Genomic DNA, 23,156 nt, shown 5'->3' on the forward strand with positions numbered 1-23,156 from the left:
AACACTTTTTTCCTTTATAATTTTTTCCGATTCGGCCCGGTTACAAAGATACAGGCTGTTGAAAATCGATTAAAAAATTTGATTTTCGGCTATATCTCGTAAACGGTTTTATCGAAGGAAATTATTTTTGGAATATAGCTATTCCTTGATGTGATACATCTTTTCCGAACACAAGATTCACATATTTCACATATTTCAGTTTCTTCATTATGAACATAACACCCCATAAAAATACCAGAAATTCAAAGAACCCAACTCTCAAAAGTAATTTGAATGTTCATTGAACAATTTTTGGCTAATTTGAAAAATAAAAGTATTCTTCATATTTTCTTGTCCAAAGCGCCGTTTTCGAGTAACTTGATCTTAAATAAAAAAAATTATCTGTGAACTTCAAAAAATTGGGTACTTTGGCTAAATGCAACTCTGTTCTATTGTGGAAAAAATCCACAGAAATGAATATTTACTATGATGTCATGTCCCAGGTTTTAGAATTGAAGTACTAGCCAACTTAGTTTGAAAATGAAGTTATTTGAATAAGCTCACCTCAACTCCTCAATTTGATTACAAATTACTGAGCTTTGGCATAGCTCTGATAATAAGAAGATACTTCATTAAAATCAACATTCTTTTTGAAAAGTCCAGATTACCCATAAAGCCCATGTTTAAGAAAGTTTTCACAAAATAGTCCCATTATAATGAAAACCATCAATATCCCACTAAAGACTGCTGCTATCGAACAACATTATATTCTTCTTCGGGCCATTCAAACTCACATCGAAACATACCACTAGGTACATACTAGACAAATTTTCAATTGATTGAGATTGAATACTTTTATTCTTTTGCTATTCCATAAATTCATCCTAGAGCATATGATTGACATATTTCCGAGAGTGCCATAATTGTTTTAATGTGAAAACAAATAGTTGAGTTGAAAGAAACAGGCAACAGAAATTGTGGATATTTATATTGAATATTTCTCATTTATTTTCAATGGCAAAATCAAGATGAATCATGTAGTAAGGTTGGGTATAATGTAGGTACATATTATAGTACAAATTTGATTACAAGTGGAGTTCAACATTTTTCAATGATTACAGAGCCATAAAACTTTATTTCCATATTTTCACACTGATGGCTTCAAAAATATTGATGCAGATCAATATTTTTATGAGATAGTTGGAACAAATTAAATGCTTCATTTCATAATGGTTTTTCTAATTTAGTAGCTTATTTCCAAGGTTCAAATGGTATATCTTATACTTGCAAAAACTTCAGTGTTCCGGTTTCCAGGGGTGAATTAGCTCATTTTATGAAAATTTTAAATGGCTATATCTATTTAACCGGGCCGAATCGGAAAAAATGGCAAATGAAAAAAGTGTTTCTTTTGACCTCAAGAATCTTCGGTTAAAATATATGTACAAGTCAAAGACTCACCCTGTATATATGCAGTTTGAGAAGAAATACATTATAGATATGTCAGTTTGATCTAGGAGATGTTAACATAATCGAAATTGATATTGATATCCCAGAAAATATCTGAGAATGAATAAAATTCCACCTCTCAATTTTCTGGAAATCACTGAGAAGAACTTGATAATTTTGGACTCACCCAGTATATCTTTTGCACGTGCAGGAATCATTTTTCTCTATAATGAAGCTGTATGAATCATGATGGGGATTTGAAATTTTAGAAAAGTCATTTTTCGCACCCTACAAAATCTAAACGGTTGAATTTAGAACAGTGAAGAAACGTGAGAAATGCATAGTATACTGTCAACAAAGGCGATTTAGAATTGAATCAGGTACATTACTTAAATTATTCAAATTTGTGCAGTTGTGGAAAAAAAATAGTGTGCAACATTTGGAGAAAGTCCTTTTTCACACTTCTGGGAAAAGTTGGACTCTGCCCACTTGTTGCACAATATACTCTTTAAGCGTTTAAAATAATGAATGCATGCTTCAAAGCTTCGATTTTTACCCTCTCGATAAATGCATTCAAATTTGTCTGTGTATAATAAATCAGTCAGTGAAATCTGTCGGATATCTGAGATATAAAATGTTGCATGAACATTTTATGTTTTGATATTCTGCAATCTGATTTCTGAATGTTAGTCCGATTGGATTTTTTTAATGACTGAGAAAACAAAATTTCATACATACTCAGGTGCAAAAAAACGCAACAAGTCGCTATTTAATAAAATTTTCCCATAGTTTTCTTATTTTTAGCTGAATTTTCAAACATTTTTTCAGTCATCTGTCGATAAAACTATTAATTTCAATTCGCATATTCAATCTTTCATTAAATGCTGGCTTATGAATCACTATATAGGGATAAACCCTAATTTTGAAATATCCTGTGGAATAATTTCGTAATCAAATTTTCTCAAATTACTAAGTTTCATCAAGATCCATTTCTTTTCAACATTTTGTTTTTTGGTTCATAGATTCAAGTGCTCTAGTTCATTTACAAGAGAGGAATGAACTCGTCATAAACGGTTTATTTTAAGAAATAGAATTTTCCTCAAGATGCTATTCGAAACCTGATCGACAGTATGAGCCTACGTATGCAGGCAGTACCTAATGGAAAAATATTAATCTGAATTGAAAAGAAACAACCTTTTTTTTTTGTTCACGCTACAGTTGAATTGATGTGTTTTGATTTTCCACTGATTGATTATCATTATAACTGAACAACATATTGTTGCCTACACAAAATTTCCGTTTCAAAATTAGGGATTAACCTTGTATAGTGACTAATAACCCAGCATTTAACAATATATCGATTATCGAATATGCAAATTTGAATCAATATAATAATAATAATAATTTTATCTACACTCTACAGTTCACTGAAAGAATTCCGAAAATTGAGCTGAAAATAAGAAAACTATGAGACTTAAAATATTACCGAATGTCTGCTTGTTGCTTTTTTTTGCATCTCAGTGTATGTATAACTTCGCACTCATCAAATGTAATTCGAGAGTAACATAATTGATTTTGACCTCTAGTTTATCATTCAATGGGAACCAATGGTTTGAGAACACTTTTGTTTCAAAATCTTTGTGGGTTGCAATATAATATCTGTTCTCATATTTATTGTAAGCCCATGTTTCATAACAATAGGATGAATCATTCTTTCTCATTTGTCATATGAACGTCACATAAAAAAACAGATCGAAACATTTCATTTTATGGAATAATATATTATATGTATATATTTACCTTTTTTTCTTTTTAACGATGATTCATTTGGGTGATTTAAAAGCATGCTGTTTCCTTGGTACAAGCGCCCAAAAAAAATTGGTAATCGATCCATGAAGCACTTATATTATTCATGCGAATTACTTATTTTTATCGCCTACAATAATGGCCCCTACAATAATAAACTTAGGTACGCCAAGGAATAACACAATCATCAAAACATTTTTGAGAAGTCATTCCCTTAATAGATCGTTCTATCATTTCGTTACGATAACAGGCCAATTGAAAAGTCCCCGGTCTACCATAGTAAAACACATTTTTTTGGTAAAATTCGATTTTCTTATTCAACAGTTGCCTTCAAGGGCGATACAGCGATTATAGCGATCTTCCAACTTTTCGATATCATTTTTCTAGTACGATTTGTCTTTGGCTTTAAAATAGGCCTCAGTTTCGGCGATTACTTCTTCATTGGCGCTAAATTTCTCTCCAGCGAGCATTCTTTTGAGGTCTGAGAACAGGCAAAAGTCGCTGGGGACCAGATCTGGCGAATACAGTGGATGCAGAAGCAATTCGAATCCCAATTCATCCAATTTTGCCATTGCTTTAATTGATTTGTAACACGGCACATTGTCTTGATGAAACAGCATTTTTTTTTCTTCAAATGGTGCCGTTTTTTGAAGATTTCATCCTTTAAACGATCCAATAACGCTATATAATTATCGCTGTTGATGGTCTGGCCCTTTAAGAGGTTATCAATAAATATTATACCTTGCGCATCCCAGAATACTGCTGCCATAACCTCGCCAGCTGACTGTTGTGTTTTTATTCGCTTTGGATTCGATTCATCATGTGCGGTATACTCAGCTGACTGTCGATTGGACTCCGGAGTGAAATGATGGAGCCATATTCCATCCATTGCCACATATCGACGAAAAAGTTCAGGTTTATATAAACAGCTTCAAACACTGCTCAGAATCATTAACACGTTGTTGCTTTTCACTTCAAGGTCATTCAAAATTATTTTGTGAATTTTTTTGATTTTTTCGTATGGCGTGTTACTTCTAAAATCGAAAAGTATTTTTTTCTTGAAAAACGTAATTTAGTACTAAAAGCTTCGACAACACTTCAACATATTAAAGCCTGTCAAGCAGTTTCTCAGTGAAATTTAAAAACTAGAGGTGTAAATTTTTGCCCTCGGCAATTTAAAACGAAACTCTAACATTTTAAATTAGATTATTCTCAATAGTTCGACATTTGGAATAATCTAATTTGAAAAGTATACGAATAATCAAGAACCTTCCATTTCTCATTCATCATTTCAAATTTAGATCACCTAAAAATCCATTAGCTTTCGTGAATAAATTAAATACTAACATGTAGGTTCCAGCCCCGCAACCAACATATTGGTTTTTCATTACGATTTACTAATCCACTTGACGGTCATTTTCAATTCTGTTCAGATGAATGTATACTGAAGTTTATTGAATTGGGTCGGGTCAGATGAAACTTGCTGCATTTGTCACAAATATCTTCAATATCGAATATCCTTTAGGTTTTGAGACTCTCCCTATCAATATTGTATCAAATAACGATAGCATTTACATGACGTAACAAAACGACAATTCATAGATATATCGAATAACAATGTAGGTAATAAGAACACCTAAAGTATAGAACAAATTCATTTTCAGCTAAACAGACCATTTTAAGAAATAATCCTGAAACTCGTCGATTTTTGTTTTAATTTACCGTATTTTAAAATAATAATCTAATATACAGGGTGAATAACATTCGAGTAATGACGTCACCGTCATTTTTTTTTAAATGGAACACCCCTTTTTGTCTCAATTTACTGATTACTCTAGCTGAGCTGATTCCAAAAATGTATCACATGTTGAATCCAATTGGTACCGGGTGGACAAAAACTCCATTTCTACTTCAAATTAAATCTAATCAATAATCAAAACATTCACGAATACTAAAAATATCGTAGTACTAAACTGCCATTGAATACCAATAAATTACTGAGCAAATAATGACATTTCACAAAAAACTATAATACCTACTATGTTTTTTTTAAATTGATAAGAAATAATTTCTTTCATATTCTGTCTGCTAGACCAAAAGTACCAAACATGTTTGGAAACAGATCATTTTTATTAATCTAAAAATGAAACAAACTACAGGGTGTTACATTCAAACCAATTGCCGCTAGAAAATAGGTATATTTGATAATATTGTTAATTTAACTAATAAAGAATGTTATGCATTACTTTATGAGCACACACAAAACTATTTTATTTTTGTCCCCCCTGTACCAATTGGAATCAACATGTAATACATTTTTGGAATCAGCTCAGCTAGAGTAATCGGAAAATTGAAACAAAATGGGTGTTCCATTTAAAAAAATGACGGTGACGTCATTACTCGAATGTAATTCACCCTGTATATTAGATTATTATTTTAAAATACGGTAAATTAAAATAAAAAATCGACGTGTTACAGAATTATTTTTTAAAATGGTTTGTTCAGCTAATAATGTATTTGTTCCATAATTTACGGACACAGTGTATATCTTGAGAACGGCTCATCTTATCGAAAAAACAAGATAAACTTATTACGTGAAATTTATCGGATATTGAGAAAAGATTGTCGAGATGTTTTTCGATTGTGGGAAAAAGATTGAACAGGAATTGTATGCATTACCCCTTCATTTTTTAGAGAAAACTACCCCAAAACTTTTTTTGTGAAGGAAATACATAGGCGTACAACTTTGCTTCCGCCGTTTTTTTTCCGAAATTCAAAGCTTTATTGTAAAAAACCGTATATACATTTATGATCCAAAGTATAGTACAATGCTGGCCGTTACCTTCTTACACTATCGGCAGCTTATGAATCCCGCATTAAAAAAACTGGTCATCTTTTGAAGCGATCCACGAATCGATGCAATTTTTTACTTCTTCATAAGAACCGAAGTGCTGGCCAGCCTGGCCGTGTGCCATTGATCGAAACAAGGGATATTCCGAGGGAGCAACTTCTGGAGAATACGGCGAGTGGGGTAGGACATGGACATGTATTGCGGCCGTTTATCTGTCAATGCTCGGTTCAAACGCATTAATTGCGTTCGATAACGATCACCTGTGATTGTTTCAGTCGGTTTTAACAACCCATAATACACTACGCCGAGCTGGTACCACCAAATACTGAGCATGATCTTTGAGCAGTGAATATTCGGTTTGGCCGTCGACGTGGAATCATGGCCGGGATATCCCCATTATTTTCTGCGCTTGGAATTGTCGTAATGAACCCATTTTTCGTCTCCAGTCTCAATGCGATACAGAAATCCCTTCCGTATCTGCCTTGCAAATGCTGTTCACAAGCAAACAAACGCAGTTAAACATCTCTCGGCTTCAACTCGTACGGCACCCAATTTCCTTGTTTTTGAATCATTCTCATGACTTTCAGGCGTTTTTGAATGGCTTGTTGAGTCACTCCCGATGATCCTGCCAAACTTCTTGTTGCGTTTGACACGAGTCTTAATCGAGTAATGCCTCCAATTCTGCATCTTCGAAAACCTTTTCTCTGCCACCACCATGCTGGTCTTCGACATCAAAATCACCGTTCTTGAAACGTTGAAAATCTCGGCACCTTCCTTTGCCTACTAATAGTGGCCTCATTATAGCTATTTGAGAGCATTCGATGAGCCTCATCCGCAGATTTCTTCATATTAAAGCAGAAACTTAAAACCTCCTGCAAACGTCGATGGGAAAAATTATATTTTTCAATCTTGCCTAACGGTAAAAGTCCATAGACGTTAGGTCAGGTGACCTAGCCGACCACCTGTTGGAAATTCGAACATGACTTTGAAACAATATCAATTATGCTATATTTTGGAATTGTTAATTTTGAGCTCTATCGAAATATGTAGAAATATTCGGGGTGTTCCATTTGAAAAGAAAATTCATAGCGATATCTCCTAAAACATCAGTTTGTTGAAAATTCAATCAACGTTATTGAATTCTACGTAAAATATTGCCACGAGAATAATTAACAGAAATAAAAAATTGCAACAGAAAAAAGTTACAGCAATATTTCGAAAATGAACATTTTTGTAAAACACCCGGTAACCATGTAACAGTGATAGAAGTAGTAACAGAGTGGAGGTTTTCGCCAAACTGCCGCCCTAGGCAGAGACCCATTTTGCCGCCCTAACAGAAGCTTACTCTGCAGAATGCTAAAAATTATTATTGGATAATCGGATAATAACAATTTATTTTAAATTCGAATAGATGTTACAGATATTCACTATGCAAATATGTTTAAGATTAGTATATTTGATAAAAAAAATCATTAATGAAATTCGTTTAAATCAAAAAAATAATTTTATTCGTTCTTCCAGTAATCCAGATTTACCAGAAAAAGTAGATAATACCGCCCTCCATTAATTGTCACCCCTCTAGAGTGGGCCCTGCAGTTTCAGGTTCCTAGCTCAGTTTTGATTTTAGAAAAAGCAAGATTATCGAGTAAAATAATTGAATGATGCGGATGAACCATTATTTAATTCGAATGCGCCCCCTCCCAACACTAGATAATTTGATATAAAAAATGAATATTATAAAATAATGGAATGTGGTATGAAATAATAAAACTTCTTATATTTCTTAAGAAGGGTCAGTTGAAAGTGATGAAATGGAATTGTTTTCTTATATTTTCAATTCAATTCAAGATAGGGAAAATTGGAAAATTCAGGGGGAGGCCTATGTCCAGGAGTGGATGCAGACAGGCTGTTGAAGAAGAAGAAGACATTCAATTCTGAGGAATCAACATTTTGATTAGAAAATTGAAAAGAAAATAATTCAGAAGCCCAAATGGCAATAAAATTCGGCAACTTAAAGCGGACGCCGACAAGCCTGATGGAGTGCATGTGTTTTTGTTAGCATCAATAACTCGTAAACAGCACTATGAGGGGATCACGCCACATCTGGATATTTTATGAGTATTATGTATAATGCGGCATCTTTGATGGTTTTTGATATTAAATTTGTCTATATTCTTTCCTGTTGTTGCAGACTGAATTAAATCTCATTTCGTACTTTGAATTTCTACACAATATGTAATTTTTGTTGATCAAGCTTGAAATGCCGCCCTTGAATTTTGCCGCCCTAGGCGACCGCCTACCCTGCCTACCCCCTAGCGATGGCCCTGCTCAGACACCGACATCAGGTTTCGCCTAGGGAGAAATGGGACTTCCCCTTCGAAAATGTCCAATTTGGCCCACCCTGAAACATTACCAAATTTTTTTCATTCGAAAAATAAAATGATCGTCATTCTACCAAGTAGATTATTTTTTGAAGGAATTATGTGACAACTTCATAAAAACCGGTGGTTGTAAGAGGAAAAATCTCTAATTTCATTTTGAACCGAGCAGTCACGTGGTGGTATTCCCTGGAAAATAGATTAGACCACAAATAGAAAGCTCGGCATCATCTAACTCTGTTGAGTATGATTGGTTAATATCTCAAACCATAATCCTTGGTTTATGATTGTGCCAATGTGGGTCTCCTTTCCCCATTTCTCAGATATTAAGTAGACCTCTTAAAAAATTGTTATAAACAGATTGAACGATGATGCAGGACGGTAGTGATATTGAGCATTATCATCAACACATCAACCCTCGATAATTATCGTTTCATTAGTAGCAATAAATGTGCTCGAAGTCTATAAGATTTTAATTGAAAACGTCAGTCGACAGCCATTATTTGATACAGTTCCTTTGATATTTCATAAATATCCTTCCACGGCGAAAAATCAGGATGGGCAATTCTCTTTGATCCTTATGGGAATTTGTTCAGTGCGATTACATTCTTTGATGTATTATGATGAACGAAAACAGCATAATTCTTTCTGAATTGAGTATCGAATTTCGGTAAAATTGAATTAGTCTTTATATCCTTTGTACTCTACCTCTGTGTGGAAAGGATTGCTATATAAAATAAGAATAAAAATTCAAATTTACAATATTCAATGATATAAGTAGTCAAGAGCGTTGAAATGGGGTGGTAATTCCCTCCCTCCAAGATTTCCAAAATATAAAATTTCAGAATTCTCTCAAAGATGAAGAAGGAAAATTTTTCCATAAAATTAACCAATAATCTTTCTACTTTTCTTTGAAATCGACACGGCAGTAAAAAATTCAACCTTTTTACAGTTTATGAGTTTATTATCGCTTTCAAGATGATTACTTTTCTTGCACTACGAGCACGTCTATGTCCGAGGTTTATTATTTTCCTTTATCTGGTCGTTTCGTCGGCGTCCCCTTTCTTGCCATCTGTGATTTTTGCATTCGTCATCCGGTATATGCTTACCCGTTGTTTCGGTTTTTTGTTTCATTTTCGTACCAAAATTTTAATACTGCAGTTATCAAAGAACTGAACTGAGTTATTCGCTTCAAAAAATCGTCAATGCTGTGTTTTACAATTCAATATGTTCAATTCAAATTGCAATTCATTTGTGAAGACATCAGTTTTGAATTGACTTTACAGGCTGTTCCTAAATTGGAGGTACAAACGAAAATGACAGATTATTCGGATCATTTTGAGGAATAAAGTCCGATAACATGGGTCCCCAAGCGATTTGTTTTCGAGATGAAGATGTTAAAGTTCAAGTTTTTTTCTCATAGAACCTTCCCTTCACAAGATATTCAACTTGAATTTGACATAGATATTCCAATCTGAAGTTTTCATCATGTGATATGCTAATTTTGAATGATATTTTTTGTGAAAGAGTGTCCACTTCTTTCCACCAGAACTTTTTTTGGTGAAGCACTGGTAGTTAGAAAAATGTAGAAAGAAACTCTGGTCCACTACATCTTTTGGTTTCTAGTCGGTTCTTGTCAAACAATTTTTCAGTAATCCTCAGGAAAATCCAAATTACTATAAGATCCAGTAAGCTGTAATGTTTAAAAAATTATAAATTATAAGTTTTGGTACTTATACTTATCCAATCTGAAGAGAAGATTAATAAAGATTCGACAAACTGTTATAAGCATCACGAAAAATTAGGACTACAAGAAACACCGTGTATCTCGGAAACAAAGCGTTTGCGGGCCCATGTATAGGACATTTTATTCTTAAAATTATTCAAGGGATTTCTCATTTTTCTTCGTACCTTCAGTTTAGAAACACCGTGTATAAATTAAGAATTATCGAATCGAACCTCAAAAGTTGTAACATTTCGAGGTATTTTTGGTTCAAACTTCGTTATAAACCTTTCTTTTTCACATTGCAGATATGAGTTAACGTTGTCGTCAAAAAAATTGTTTCGATTACCTCCCTCCCAAGAAAAAAAAGATCTACGCCCTTGTAAGTAATGTTACATAAAACCAGAAGAAATACTTTCTTTGACAATGTGATAATTTCAAAATGAAACAGTGACGGATTTTAATCTCAGTAGCCAAATTGGATTCCATTATTTGAATATAGGTATGTATTTGATTTTTGAGAAGTTCTGTAAAAAAAGTTTTTCAAAAATCCAATGTTTTTTTTATATTTACTGGGAATAAAACATTTCAACGGAAATTCTTCGAATTTTACACGGTTTATCTTTCATCCTAAATATGAATTCAATCATTGATATAGTCGGCAAAGCATAAAGTGTTCCATGTTTTCAGAGCATGTTCCAGATATATTTTGAACAAGGTGGGTGATATTTTGAACAAGGTGCTTAGTCCCTGTTCTTCGGCTTACATATCATAGTTCTATTCTAATCTTTTCTTTAAATAATTTGCTCATTGCTGAGGAATGGCAATATTCGAAAATTGTCACCTTATTGTATTGTTGTTATATACAGGGTGGCCATTTGAAAACGAAACAGACGAGATTACAGACGAAATAAAGTTTTTCGATAGAAATGCTCGGACAGGTCGATTTCTGTTTCGAGGGGGACAACTTAAGATGTAGGTTACGGACGCATAGCGCATCAACCCTTGCTGCTACAACCCCCACCCCCAATTGTTGAATAGGGAAGATGGGGTGAGTGATACCTCAATTTAAAGGTATTTTTATACTGATTTCAGCACAGTAATTGTTTTTTCATTTTATGCATTAGTTCTCGAAATATTCATGCGTTAGTTAGTTAGGAAGGAAGCCACAGTCATGGTTGTTTTGAAGCTCAAAATGTCGATTTTTCACAAAACACTACAAGTGCCATGAAAACACCACTTCATTTTCAAATACTTAGTTAAGAATATTTCAAGAACTAATGCATAAAATGAAAAAAACAATTACTGTGCTGAAATCAGTATAAAAATACCTTTCAAATGAGGTATCACTCACCCCATCTTCCCTATTCAAAATTTGGGGGTGAGGGTTGTAGTAGCAAGGGTTGAAGCGCTATGCGTCCGTAACCTACATCTTAAGTTGTCCCCCTCGAAACAGAAATCGACCTGTCCGAGCATTTCTATCGAAAAACTTTATTTCGTCTGTAATCTCGTCTGTTTCGTTTTCAAATGGCCACCCTGTATATGTAATTGTATTGTTGTTATATATATGTAAGTTTTCCATGGGATATTTTCTTCATTGAGGCGCCTTCGGAATAAATCAGCAAGATATTCGAATAATTCATCTATGCCGTGTTTAAGTAGTTGATTTAATTTTTTTAGTCCTGGCATAACTTTCCAACATGATATTTGCTTCCTCTGATGGGAGATGCAGTAGGTATTAACTGCCCATTCAAGCATTCTTTTATATTAATTTATGGCTTCACAGTTGTTCTGTGATCTCAAAATGATGGTACTCTAGCTGATTCGTTAATTTCTTCTTGGACTTCGGCCTCAAAGTCAACATATCAAGATATTTATATACCTCGATAATTTGAACTTCATAACTTGTTGAATGATGTTGTCAGCTAACTTGCAATGTAAAGGTATTTTTGATGTTGAAGTACATTCAGTTTTAGAAGCTGATACTCAAATATCACCATATTTGAGTGATTTGGTTATCCGATTGAATATGTGTGAAAGTCTCTGTAGATAATCTTCGCTTTCGGCAACCATGAGAGCTGTTAGTTCGCAAACTTAATAATCAATCATCAATTATTCGTCTCGCTAAGATGAAGATTAGTATTCACAAGTTTTTTCTTATGCTGGCTTTCATCGTTAAATAATTAAAATATTTCACATATATCTAAGAAAAGTATTCTTTCATCTTCATCTGACACCATCAGTGTTTTATATCAACAAATAGACAAATAGACCAAATGAAGACATTGTGAGTTAATTCTTTCTCGGAGGATTTCATCATCTTCTAAATTGGATAGGAAGTAATATCCTCATTCTTTTAACCCTTCATCCTGATAATACTTCTGAAGCATCATTCTCACCATCGAATAACCCGACTTGATACTTCCAGGTGGGAACTTATACAAACCAGAGTTTCTTGGTCTATTCAATTCAGAATTGAATTCATCATCGTTTTTATTTTTGTGAAAATGGATTAGTGATATTACTTTAATTATGGATTTACAAGAGCTTAATCTCTCAAGTACCAATTTTATACCTACCCCTGTTTACGTCCATGATGATATTGAAAAGAGAAGGACTCAAAGAATCTTCCTGCCTGATACCTTTTCCGTCAGATATTGGTGCGGTTATTCCATCCTTGACTCTGTATTGGATCATATTTCTCTCATATATGTTTTTAATGGTTTTGATCCTGTTGTAAGGGATCTGTATATCGTAAAGAAGATCATTAACGTCCCGCGAATCGAATGCTTTCTCAATATTTATAAAACATAAATATTTTGGTTTGATATATTCGATCGATATTTCCATTATCTGCCTAATGACATAGACTGCATCAGTATACGATCTTCCTGACCCAAATCCTTATTGTTCATCTGAGTTCAATGGAGGTGTGAATTTTGTTCGTTATGATTTTTGTTGTTTCGAGTTTCTTGTGGCCTTCTTTGAATATAAGGATTGTAATACTCGTACGCCGTTCATTTGGAATTTTGTGATTGCAAATGATCTTTCAAAGTAGTAGAACCACTTTTACAGATATCGATATAACGCCAATATTTTCGACCAAAGGAACTATGGTATAATATGTTTCGTGTGAGCGAAAATTACGAAATATCAAAAAAAATCGAATTTGATACTCTGAAATAAATATCGAATATCAATAGTATCGGAATTGAAAATATCGACGATATTTATCGATCGTTTACTGAAAAAATATCGACATTTCAATAAATCTATATTTTTTTGGCCATCCCTAACATATTATTATTAACCGTTGGGTACTATTTTATCTGGCTCGATGATTCCTTCACACTACAATATAAATCAAAGAGTGGATACGTTTGGAGCATATTTGAAGAAGTTGAAGTCAATATAGAGATTGTTGATCTATTGTGGTTCAAAGCACCATTTGTCACATATCGACCTATCATGAAATGAAGAATGTGTCATTAAAACAATTTCAGAAGGATGATTCGTAACATCAGATCTCCTCAAAATGAAATCCAAATCTTCATATCAGATATTTCGTGAATTAAAAAAATATTATGAACTATTTGTAGATACATTTTGAAAAGCGCTATGCTTTTTGTAGAAACTTCGGAATTTATAGTAATATATTGAATAATCAAATAAATATTCACTTGACAAACAATCGTCAATTATTATTTTTTGTATAATGCGGTATCACCTTTGTCAGTGCTATACATAAACATGACTCAATAATTGGTAATGAGAATGAAAAGATTGCTATCTGATAAAATTTTCTAATGAAATATTGAGATTTGATTATGATCATAATTGGATGATTATTATAGAATGGATCATTGTTTGAAAATAATCCAAACATATTTTTGAAATTATTATAAATGAATAAGATCGATGTTTGTGTGCCTTTGTGAACAGGATTTCATATCGATATTCTGAGATAGCATTCATCAAACTATTCTAAGGAAGAAAATTATATACCTAAATAATACATTTTCCAATTAATGCTTTGAAAGAGTCATTGCTAATGATAGGCCAAAAAATGTGCAATAATTTGATAGAATAATACTGACCTTAGCAAGATGTCTTCCAGTCCTAATTTGACTATATTCTTATAATTTAGAATGATATATTTTGCGAACTATATACAGGGTGTTTCCTAAACATGCGGCAAAAATTCAGGGGGTTGTTCCTTGGACTATTTTAAGCATGTTTTGTCCTTGGATGATTTTTGAAAAACCTCTTTGTTTCGAAGATACAGGGCGAACAACATTTTTCATATTTTTAAAATTAATAATAGTTTAAATAAAATTGCGTACCGCACTGTGTTTACTAAGTAGGTACAATTTATTTTTAAATTTGTTCAACAACATTCCAATTACTAAAAACGGCCAGTTTTTTGACTATGGGGCCATCTAAAATCATTAGTTTATACCACTCCAGTAGAAAATGTGGAAGACTTGCGAAATCGGATCATTGCTCGGTGTAACTTAATAAGAAATGATCCTGGTGTTTTTGAAAGGGTTCGGCAGTCAATGAGGAGAAGATTGGATGCTTGTATGCTGGCTAGAGGTGGTCATTTTCAACAGTTTTTGTAGGTTGAGTTGAATTTTCATGTAATTTTTCATAATAAAATGTTATTATCTGAAATTTTGTTTCCCCTATATCTTCGAAACAAATAGGTTTTTCAAAAATCATCAAAGGACAAAATATTCTTAGAATAGTCCAAGGAACAACCCCCTGAATTTTTGCCGCATGTTTATGAAACACCCTGTATATTCTGTTCGATTTTCAAATGTCCAGATTTTGAATTCCATTCTCTCAAGATTTGTCAGTCAAATAGTTATGATATTATTGTTGTAATTACATGATATCCAAACGGAATAGTATTTGCACCCACTGTTTTGTAATAACTTTTAAGATGAATAAAATTTTTAGCCTCGGAATTCAACATTTTTACCGGAAAATATAGTTAGAGCTTTGGTTTATTCTCTGTATGTGCGTGTTTCCGCAAATCCTTGCATGCCTTGATGTCTACAATATTTATTCGAATATGGCATAGGTCCCCGGTTTGGGTCATATGGCCCCCCCGCAAATTTCAGAACATCTTATTTCTTGCGTTCTACTCATAACATTTTCATGAAATTTTGGTTCAAATGAATTTCAGACAGTGAAGTTTGAAAATAATGGATTAAAGCGTCTGTGAATTGATTACAAGGTAAATAGTGTAGTGGCATACAGAGAATTCTTGAATTCTGGAAAAAGTACCTCCTCGAGCGGGACTTGAATCCGCATCCTCCGAATTACTAGTTCAGTGCTTCACCACTAAGCCAACAAGAAAGTTGAAGGTTCCAACTGCATACGAGAAACCCCTTCTTCCAGAATCGACTAGTTCTGGACTAGTAATTCGGAGGTTGCGGTTTCGAGTCCCGCTCGAGGAAGTATTTTTTCCAAAATTAAAAATTGTATGCATGCCACTACACTACTTACCTTGTAGTGAAGTTTGCTGCTTTTTTTTGCAAATATTTACAGCGAATCATCGTGAAATTCGATTATTTATCTATGTTAATTTTCAGCCTTCAGAAACACGCTAAGAATGCAACAGACGTAGACTATCCGGCATATGGAGTAACAGGTCCTAACAAAGATGTTTCACCCTCAAACGATAGAAAACTTGCCCAGTCCGCCCAGATGTATCATTACCAGCACCAAAAACAACAGATCATCGCAATGGAGAAGTGAGTAAAATTTTCTAAAGTTGTTTCGTTTGAAACCGGATTCATATGAACGTTTGAAAATTGCATTATTCTTCCAAATCGAAAACAAAATTTAAAAATTGGAAGAGTCAGAATATTTTGAGAACCAATAGGGATGTTGCCTATATTTTGAAATTGCTTTTATTTGTTTATGAGCCCTATATAAACAAGAAAAAAAATATTTTCATGGAAAATATAGAAAGTACCAACAAAAAATAAGTAAATAAAAAAGTTTTCAAAATTACCGTGGCTCATTTACTTTCAGACGATGGTACCTGATGTAATTTGTCACCGAATGAAAGTCGACCATTACAGTTTTGTTCATGCACAACTTTCAACCCCCTCACTCCATCAAAGGGTTCCTAGGGGTTAAAAGTTGTGCATGAACAAAACTGTATGGTCGACTTTCATTCGGTGACAAATTTCATCAGGTACCATCGTCTCAAAGTAAATGAGCCATGACAAAGTGCACATACTGGAAACCTCTTTGAACTAAGTTAGTTTTCAAAAAAACTAATTTTTTCTCGACAATTTCTGCACGCCTGCAAAGAAGATACAAAGACCTTGCCAAAAAACTACCACATGAAACACTTTCCCTAGTCAAAAAATTTAAAGGTTTGATGGGGATGGCACAGGATTCAGCAAAAATCCTTCAAAAATGCATAAAAATTTGGTAAAACTGAAACAAAAATCGACCTGTTGCAGGATTTTATTGCCAAATATTTTTCTTCAGAGAAAATGAATTTGTTCCATAATTTTGACGTGCACTGTATATTCTGAGGAACGTAATTAATAATAATTGTTACATCTTGAATGTTTGAAAAACCCCATCTCTCATCCTATATTGAAGGATTCCTGAAACTTTCCTATTTTATCGACTATATTTGGGTGCACAGAATGCCATATGTTGTTATTCTGATAAAATGCTTTTCTATTTCGATTATCTTTCACTTTTGATTTTATCATCCATTTTTCCTTTTTTTAGGGCCGCAACTGGTGATCGTCATGGTTCAGTCTCAGAAGCAGACACCGATGAGGAGAATGAAGAAGGCGATTACACTGTCTATGAATGTCCAGGTTTGGCACCTGTAAGTTGAAACAGTATCTTGAAATGTACGGTGACATTGTTAATTCGAGGAAAATTGTGAAAATTGTTCATTTATATTTGTAACGTTACAATTGCCCATGAGTCTCTGAAGACTAATTTCTAGGGGTGGTTTGGCTTATTTGGCAACAAAACTCCTACCCAGGATTTTACGAATTTAATGAAATTAAAATATACAAAGATCGGTCTTTTTCACTCTAAACAAATAATATTGAAATAAAAACTTAACTCAAATCGGTTTTTAATGAATTACTCTGCTATTAGGTTAGGATGGAACATCTTCTGTGAATTATTTTCAGCCTTCTTAACACCAGATCTTATCAGGAAGCTATAGTACTCCAATTCCCATTCAGCGAAGTTGATGTAATAACGCCAGGTATTCTCTCAGTTTCAGGAACTAAAGTGGTTTAACGTACCTACGTACTATTCAAAATTCTGTATCTCAAGCAAATACTTCTTGATATTTTTCAATCCCAAGAGAGGTTTCTGTTGTTCCAATCCCACAAGAGGAGCTTTGGGAAAATGAACAACGATATTAGAATATTTTAACCTGAATTTACAAGTCCTTCTTGGATTTCTAAGCAAGATTTTTACATTTATCACAAAATAAACCTGAGAAGGAGTTTTGCTGAAATTATTTGACACAAAAAGGAATTTTTCCAAACCTGAAATACGTTTCGACAAGATGGATGACTCTAAAAAAACTACTGTTTCGAAATCAATCAATTAGTTCTGTTGAGATTATCACTTGTTGAATGCAAATATTCATGTCAACACTTACCGAGAATCCCGAAACAATTATCGCCGATAAATCAAATTCTAAAACTCAAATTGAATTAATAATGGCTGAAATCTAAAACAAGTTACGTATCTTTCCTGAAGTCTCGATCATTATTGAAATCCGCATTCGTTGGCGCTTCACCGGCGACCAATAGCATACGATAAATTGACAAATTACCCCTTCTTTGATAATTTCAGTAGCGTAACATGAATTGAAGCGTGCAAAATCGTTACATATTTTATATACAATCAAACTGTTTTCCAGACTGGTGAGATGGAGGTGAAAAACCCAATGTACCAAGATGATCCCACCCCTGCCCAAACACCTCAAATCAAACAAGGGAACAAGGAATAAACAAATTCGTGAATAATATAAAAAGAATTTTCAAGTCTATCTAGCACTCTACTAAACACAACCTTTTTCCATACAGCTTAACTTTTGATTGAGCGTATTTATCAATGTTCTGAGAAGACATTGGATATTTCATCACATATCTTCAAAATGTGTTTCTTAATTTCACTTCATATGTTAATTTTTTCATGTACATCGTACATTTGAATGAAGAAAGAATCTAGTGAATTCGCTAGCTTCAGGAAAGTTTATACCGAAAAATAACCTCTTTGAATTGAAAGATATTGAATCTTTCTCTTTTAGAGTTCTCATCTTTGAAATAAAAGAATGAGAATCTATGCTAGAAAATTATCTTCTGACACAAGATGGGAATCAATAGAACATTAACTTAGTTTCGAATTGATACATTGTAATTTCTGTATAAATGTGTAGAGAATTCAGTTAAAACATTGTGTTATAGTATATTACATATATTTTAAAAATGTTGATTATTTTGAAGATCTTAACAATTATATAATAGAATATGAATATTGAATATGATGTACTTAGAATTATATGAAACAATATATGAATGGATCGAGTAAGTTATTTTTGTCTCCTAGTAAGACTTCCCTAGAAGTTTGTAGTAATATTGTAAGATAATATATATTTATATGAATAATTGGTTTTCATTGCATTTTATCTAAAAACTGAATACATATCCAAAATAACTCTCACTTGAAATGCATAGTTTTCAGAACTGATATGGATCAGGAGATGATAAATCAGATAACATATCAATCAACTTGGCGAAAATTCAGAGAAATTCATGTTGATTGAAAGACAAGTAAAATTTCCAAAAAAAGTTTTCAAAACAATTATCACTTCATCACTGTTGAGTTTTTCAGGTGATATCACATCGGTTTCCTTGAATATTGGAAAGGTAAAGAAGGTGAGATTTTGGAAAGGACCATAGCATCGCATCGAAGTGAAATTTGCTTTCAGTGAATTGAATTGAAGCAGATCAAATGTTTTCATTGAATATTTTATGGAGTATTTATATCAATAGCGATTGATGATGATAACATGCAGGGCCGCCGCCAAACATTTTGGCGCCCGGCAGAATAAAATTTTGCCGCCCTAAATGTCTGATTGATGTAGGTACCTTCATTGACTGCTATTGAATTGATATGTTATTTGATGATTGTTATTAACCAGAAAAAAAAAATGTTATCGGCAGCTGAGGTAGGACAACGATTTATCAATAAATATTTTTCGATTTAATATGAGTTATATATACAGGGGCGGACTCAGGATTTCTTCAAGGATGGGGAGCACAGTACCGAAATCGTTTTCCGTCTTTTTCCCATTCTTCAAAAGCATATTCGCTCAAGGTTGGCGCGTACCCCCTGCGCCTCCCTGTATTTATACAGGGTATCACTGACGCGACGCCATATTACAGTTAGGCGCTGAAATTTTCAATTTTTCTCTCGACACACTACCATTGAGCTGCAGTAAAACTACATTTCCAAATTGTTTAGAAATACCAACTCCTCAAAACTTAATATTTTTGAGATATTTCGATTCTTCATAAATTGAAATGTCCTTGGAAAAACCTTGTAACTACGAAATGATTGAAGTTATTTGAATTAGATTCCATAAGATAACCATTGGAAATTTTATTGGGTGTTCGAAATGAAACACCCTATATTTAATTTTCTCAGATGGTAGAGAATTTTTCGAAGATAATAAAATTTACGACTTAATAAAATGAAATACAGGGTATCCCATTTTGAATAAGCCCGATATCAACTTTTGGATAAGTCATCAACTGTCTCATTTTGAACACCGAGTAGGGTTCTCAATGATTATCAAAAAGTCATAAGTACTTACACTTACCTCCATTCTTTCACTTTTAAAATCTCATTCAATTGAATTCATTCATTTCGAAATTATTAGTTTTTCCAATGACTGTTCATGAAAAATCGAAATATCTCAAAAACGGTTAGCTTTAAGCCATATACAAACTTCGAACAAAATTGGATTAATTTATTCCATATAACTTCGAACAAAACTTCATTCATCTATTCGATTTAATCTGCAACTTTGATAAAAAACTCTCTTATGGTGACTAATGGAGTGTAAAAAAAAATTCAAAAGTTCAGCACTTAATCGTAATAGAGTCAAGGGTGGTGACCTTTTTGAAGTACGAAAGAATTTTTATAGATAAATCACATTGTAAACTATTTTTGAGCATCAATTGATAATTTCGAAAAAAATCAAATTATGTTACGCTACTGCTAAAGTGTCCCGTCAGACAAGGAGTTACGAGTATACCTGTGCTCCTCCTCCTCTTATAGGTCGTCGGTACTGGTGGGGGAGTGTGTAATGAATCTGCATGCCCGAGAGGTGCCGTTGCTGGCTTCGCGTCACTCTAGAGAGGTATCGGTGGTTTCATAAAGAATCCCCGAATTTGTACAGAATCACCTCTCCACGATGGTGTGAGAGGGTGTGTCTTGGGCAGATATCTCTGGATAGCCCAACTGAGGAGTCCTCAGTCCACCCGTAATACCTAGAGAGAGGGCGCGCCTACGTTATTTGGCTCGAGAAAGACTCGCCAAAGTTTGTAACGGTGTAGATGTGACTTAGATTCACTGTTTCGGATCTTGTCGCCTGGTATATTTCTTGGAAGGAAACAAATATGAGATTCTCTATTTTTGGGTGTACGTCCTGGATCGGAAGTTGTCAGTGTTTTTTTTTTTGTAAGTTTATGGTTATGTTTTTACTGTCAGAACAGCTCTTCGGCTGATCATTCGTTATGTAGGTAGTGAAAAGGTGTCTCAGTTGAGTAGATTTTGGATCCGGACGATCCAGGTGGTGATCGACGGCTGTCAGCCGTCATTTTCTAATCAATCTATGTCTTGATGGTGGTGAGATTAATGACCTTGACTCATCTTTGGTTAGGAATATTATTTCATTCCCGTGAAAAGCGATATTTAGTTGATTGATTTCGTGGATTTCGATAGTATTTTGTCAACCACAGATCGCACTCTTATGAGAAATAATTATGATTATTGTCTCCGCAACTCAAGGTTGAGAACAATAATAAGAACCTTAGTCACTTGTACCATCCAAAAGACAGCGGTAACAGCATATAAGGTTCATATATTTAAAACCTCAGAGGAGTTTAAAACCCTCTTGGTCAACAGGGTTTCTTTCTTCCTTCCTTTTCTCTTTTTTTACCCTTTCGAGTTGGGTTTATTAACTCGAACCCTGACATTGATGAACCACTGTTTGCTGGGATAGTCATCGTGGAGTTCCAAGTATGCTGTAGATGTTTAGGGAAGGTTGTTTGATTTTCTTCAACTGATGTTTGAACATAGTGGAGTTTCAATTCCAGTTTTAAATGCATGTAGATATTTATTGATATTTCATTATTTGATTATTGAGACATCGTGGAATTCCATGTCAGTAGTCTCAAATGCATGTATAGATAGTTATTGATATTTCTTGCACTGATTATTTGAACATCGTGGAATTCAAGGTCAGTTATTGATGGCTTGGATAGTTATTGAATGATTGATTTTCTTGAACTGATATTAATTTAAATATCGTAGACAGGGCCGCCGCCAGGACAGGCAAACCGTTCATTTTGCCAGGGCGCCAAATTGTAGTGGCGCAAAATCACTTAATAAAACAAGGCATACTTTTTGACACAAAAATGTTTTCTAATTAGTAGAATAAAAAAAATTTCCAAGAGTTATTTTTTTCAAATCAAATAGGCGTTCTCAACTATAGCTATGATAATACAAATAGGTACTAAGATGCACCGTCACTACAGACTTATAGAGGCCAGAATGTCGTACTTTAATTCGTTTTTTTATGAAATCGACAAAACGACCTTTGATAAATTCGATTTTAAGTAGAAAATACGATTTCATATGAAATTGGAAAGATCAGATAATTGAGGCAAAGCAGAGCGGCAACATTTTATTTTGCCGGGGCGCCAAAATGTCTGGCGACAAAAATCGTGACAGTAAAAAAAAGCTGTCAATCAGAGACGTTGATCTTTCAATGTGTGGATAAGGCCATCCTCCAATGTTTCTCCCGACAAACTTGAATGCGAGAAATTTTTGCGCGATCAACTCTTAATGCTATTAGAGGACGTACCGCTAACTACGCGAGGACCTTCCCCGGCCCTCTAGATCTCCAGAAATAACCCCATGTGACTTGTACATTTGATTTAGAGTAACCCAGTGGCAACACCTGACAAATTGAGAGAGAGGATTTTGACGGCCTCCCAGCATAAGAAATACATATACTTATTCATCGCAGGTAACCGCCCCTGAAGTGCGCCATAGGCTTCCTGCCTACTCAAGAAATTGAGGCAAGCAATTTGAACAGGACTTTTGAATGATCTTCGTATTTTTTTAATATGTTTCCGAGTTGAATATTCGTTCGAATCAAGTTATTTTATCTCATTATTTAATTTTTTGTTCGATTCCTTGGGAGAGTTGATAAAATTTATACCATTTTAGGAAGCTAATAAAGCTAGACGAGATCAAAGTAATTTGTACGCCAAGTTCCATGGAGTTTTTTCCAGTAATACCTACACTTCTGATACAAAGTAAATTTAAAAAAATTAAAGTTGTGCTCACTCAACACCAATTATTTCTGATATGGTATAAGCTTTGGGCTCCAAAATAACCAGAAACATTACGCGAACGGAAAAATCCACTTTGACCTCTAGTTGATTAGACCTAACTTGTTGCAAATAACCTTTAGTATGACCCCTTCAAAGGACAACGTCAAGTTATCGAACACCCTATATAGTTGTATACCTGATGATATCATCACAAGTAATACTTACACTTTTTTTGACGGCAACAGCAAAATAAGATACCTATCTTATCCAAGGTATCTTATCAATTTGTGAAATCAAATTGAATAAAAGGAATTGCAAACATAAGATGCAAA

At 33.8% G+C, this 23,156-nt stretch overlaps 1 protein-coding gene across 2 annotated transcripts in view; it reads left to right on the plus strand.

Moving 5' to 3' along the window:
* Positions 1-18,858, plus strand: part of LOC123672625 (protein cab-1) — a 63,696-nt gene extending 44,838 nt beyond the window's left edge. For both annotated transcript variants that reach the window (XM_045606799.1, XM_045606798.1), the window contains exons 5-7: positions 15,784-15,945; positions 16,949-17,051; positions 18,114-18,858. In XM_045606799.1, coding sequence (XP_045462755.1) covers positions 15,784-15,945; positions 16,949-17,051; positions 18,114-18,203 — 355 coding nt within the window. In that variant the 3' untranslated portion in view covers positions 18,204-18,858. The remainder of the gene's footprint in view (positions 1-15,783; positions 15,946-16,948; positions 17,052-18,113) is intronic.
* Positions 18,859-23,156: the final 4,298 nt, after the last annotated feature.

The sequence above is a fragment of the Harmonia axyridis genome, chromosome 2 (genome assembly GCF_914767665.1).
Source record: "Harmonia axyridis chromosome 2, icHarAxyr1.1, whole genome shotgun sequence".
NCBI classification, from domain to species: Eukaryota; Metazoa; Arthropoda; class Insecta; order Coleoptera; family Coccinellidae; genus Harmonia; species Harmonia axyridis.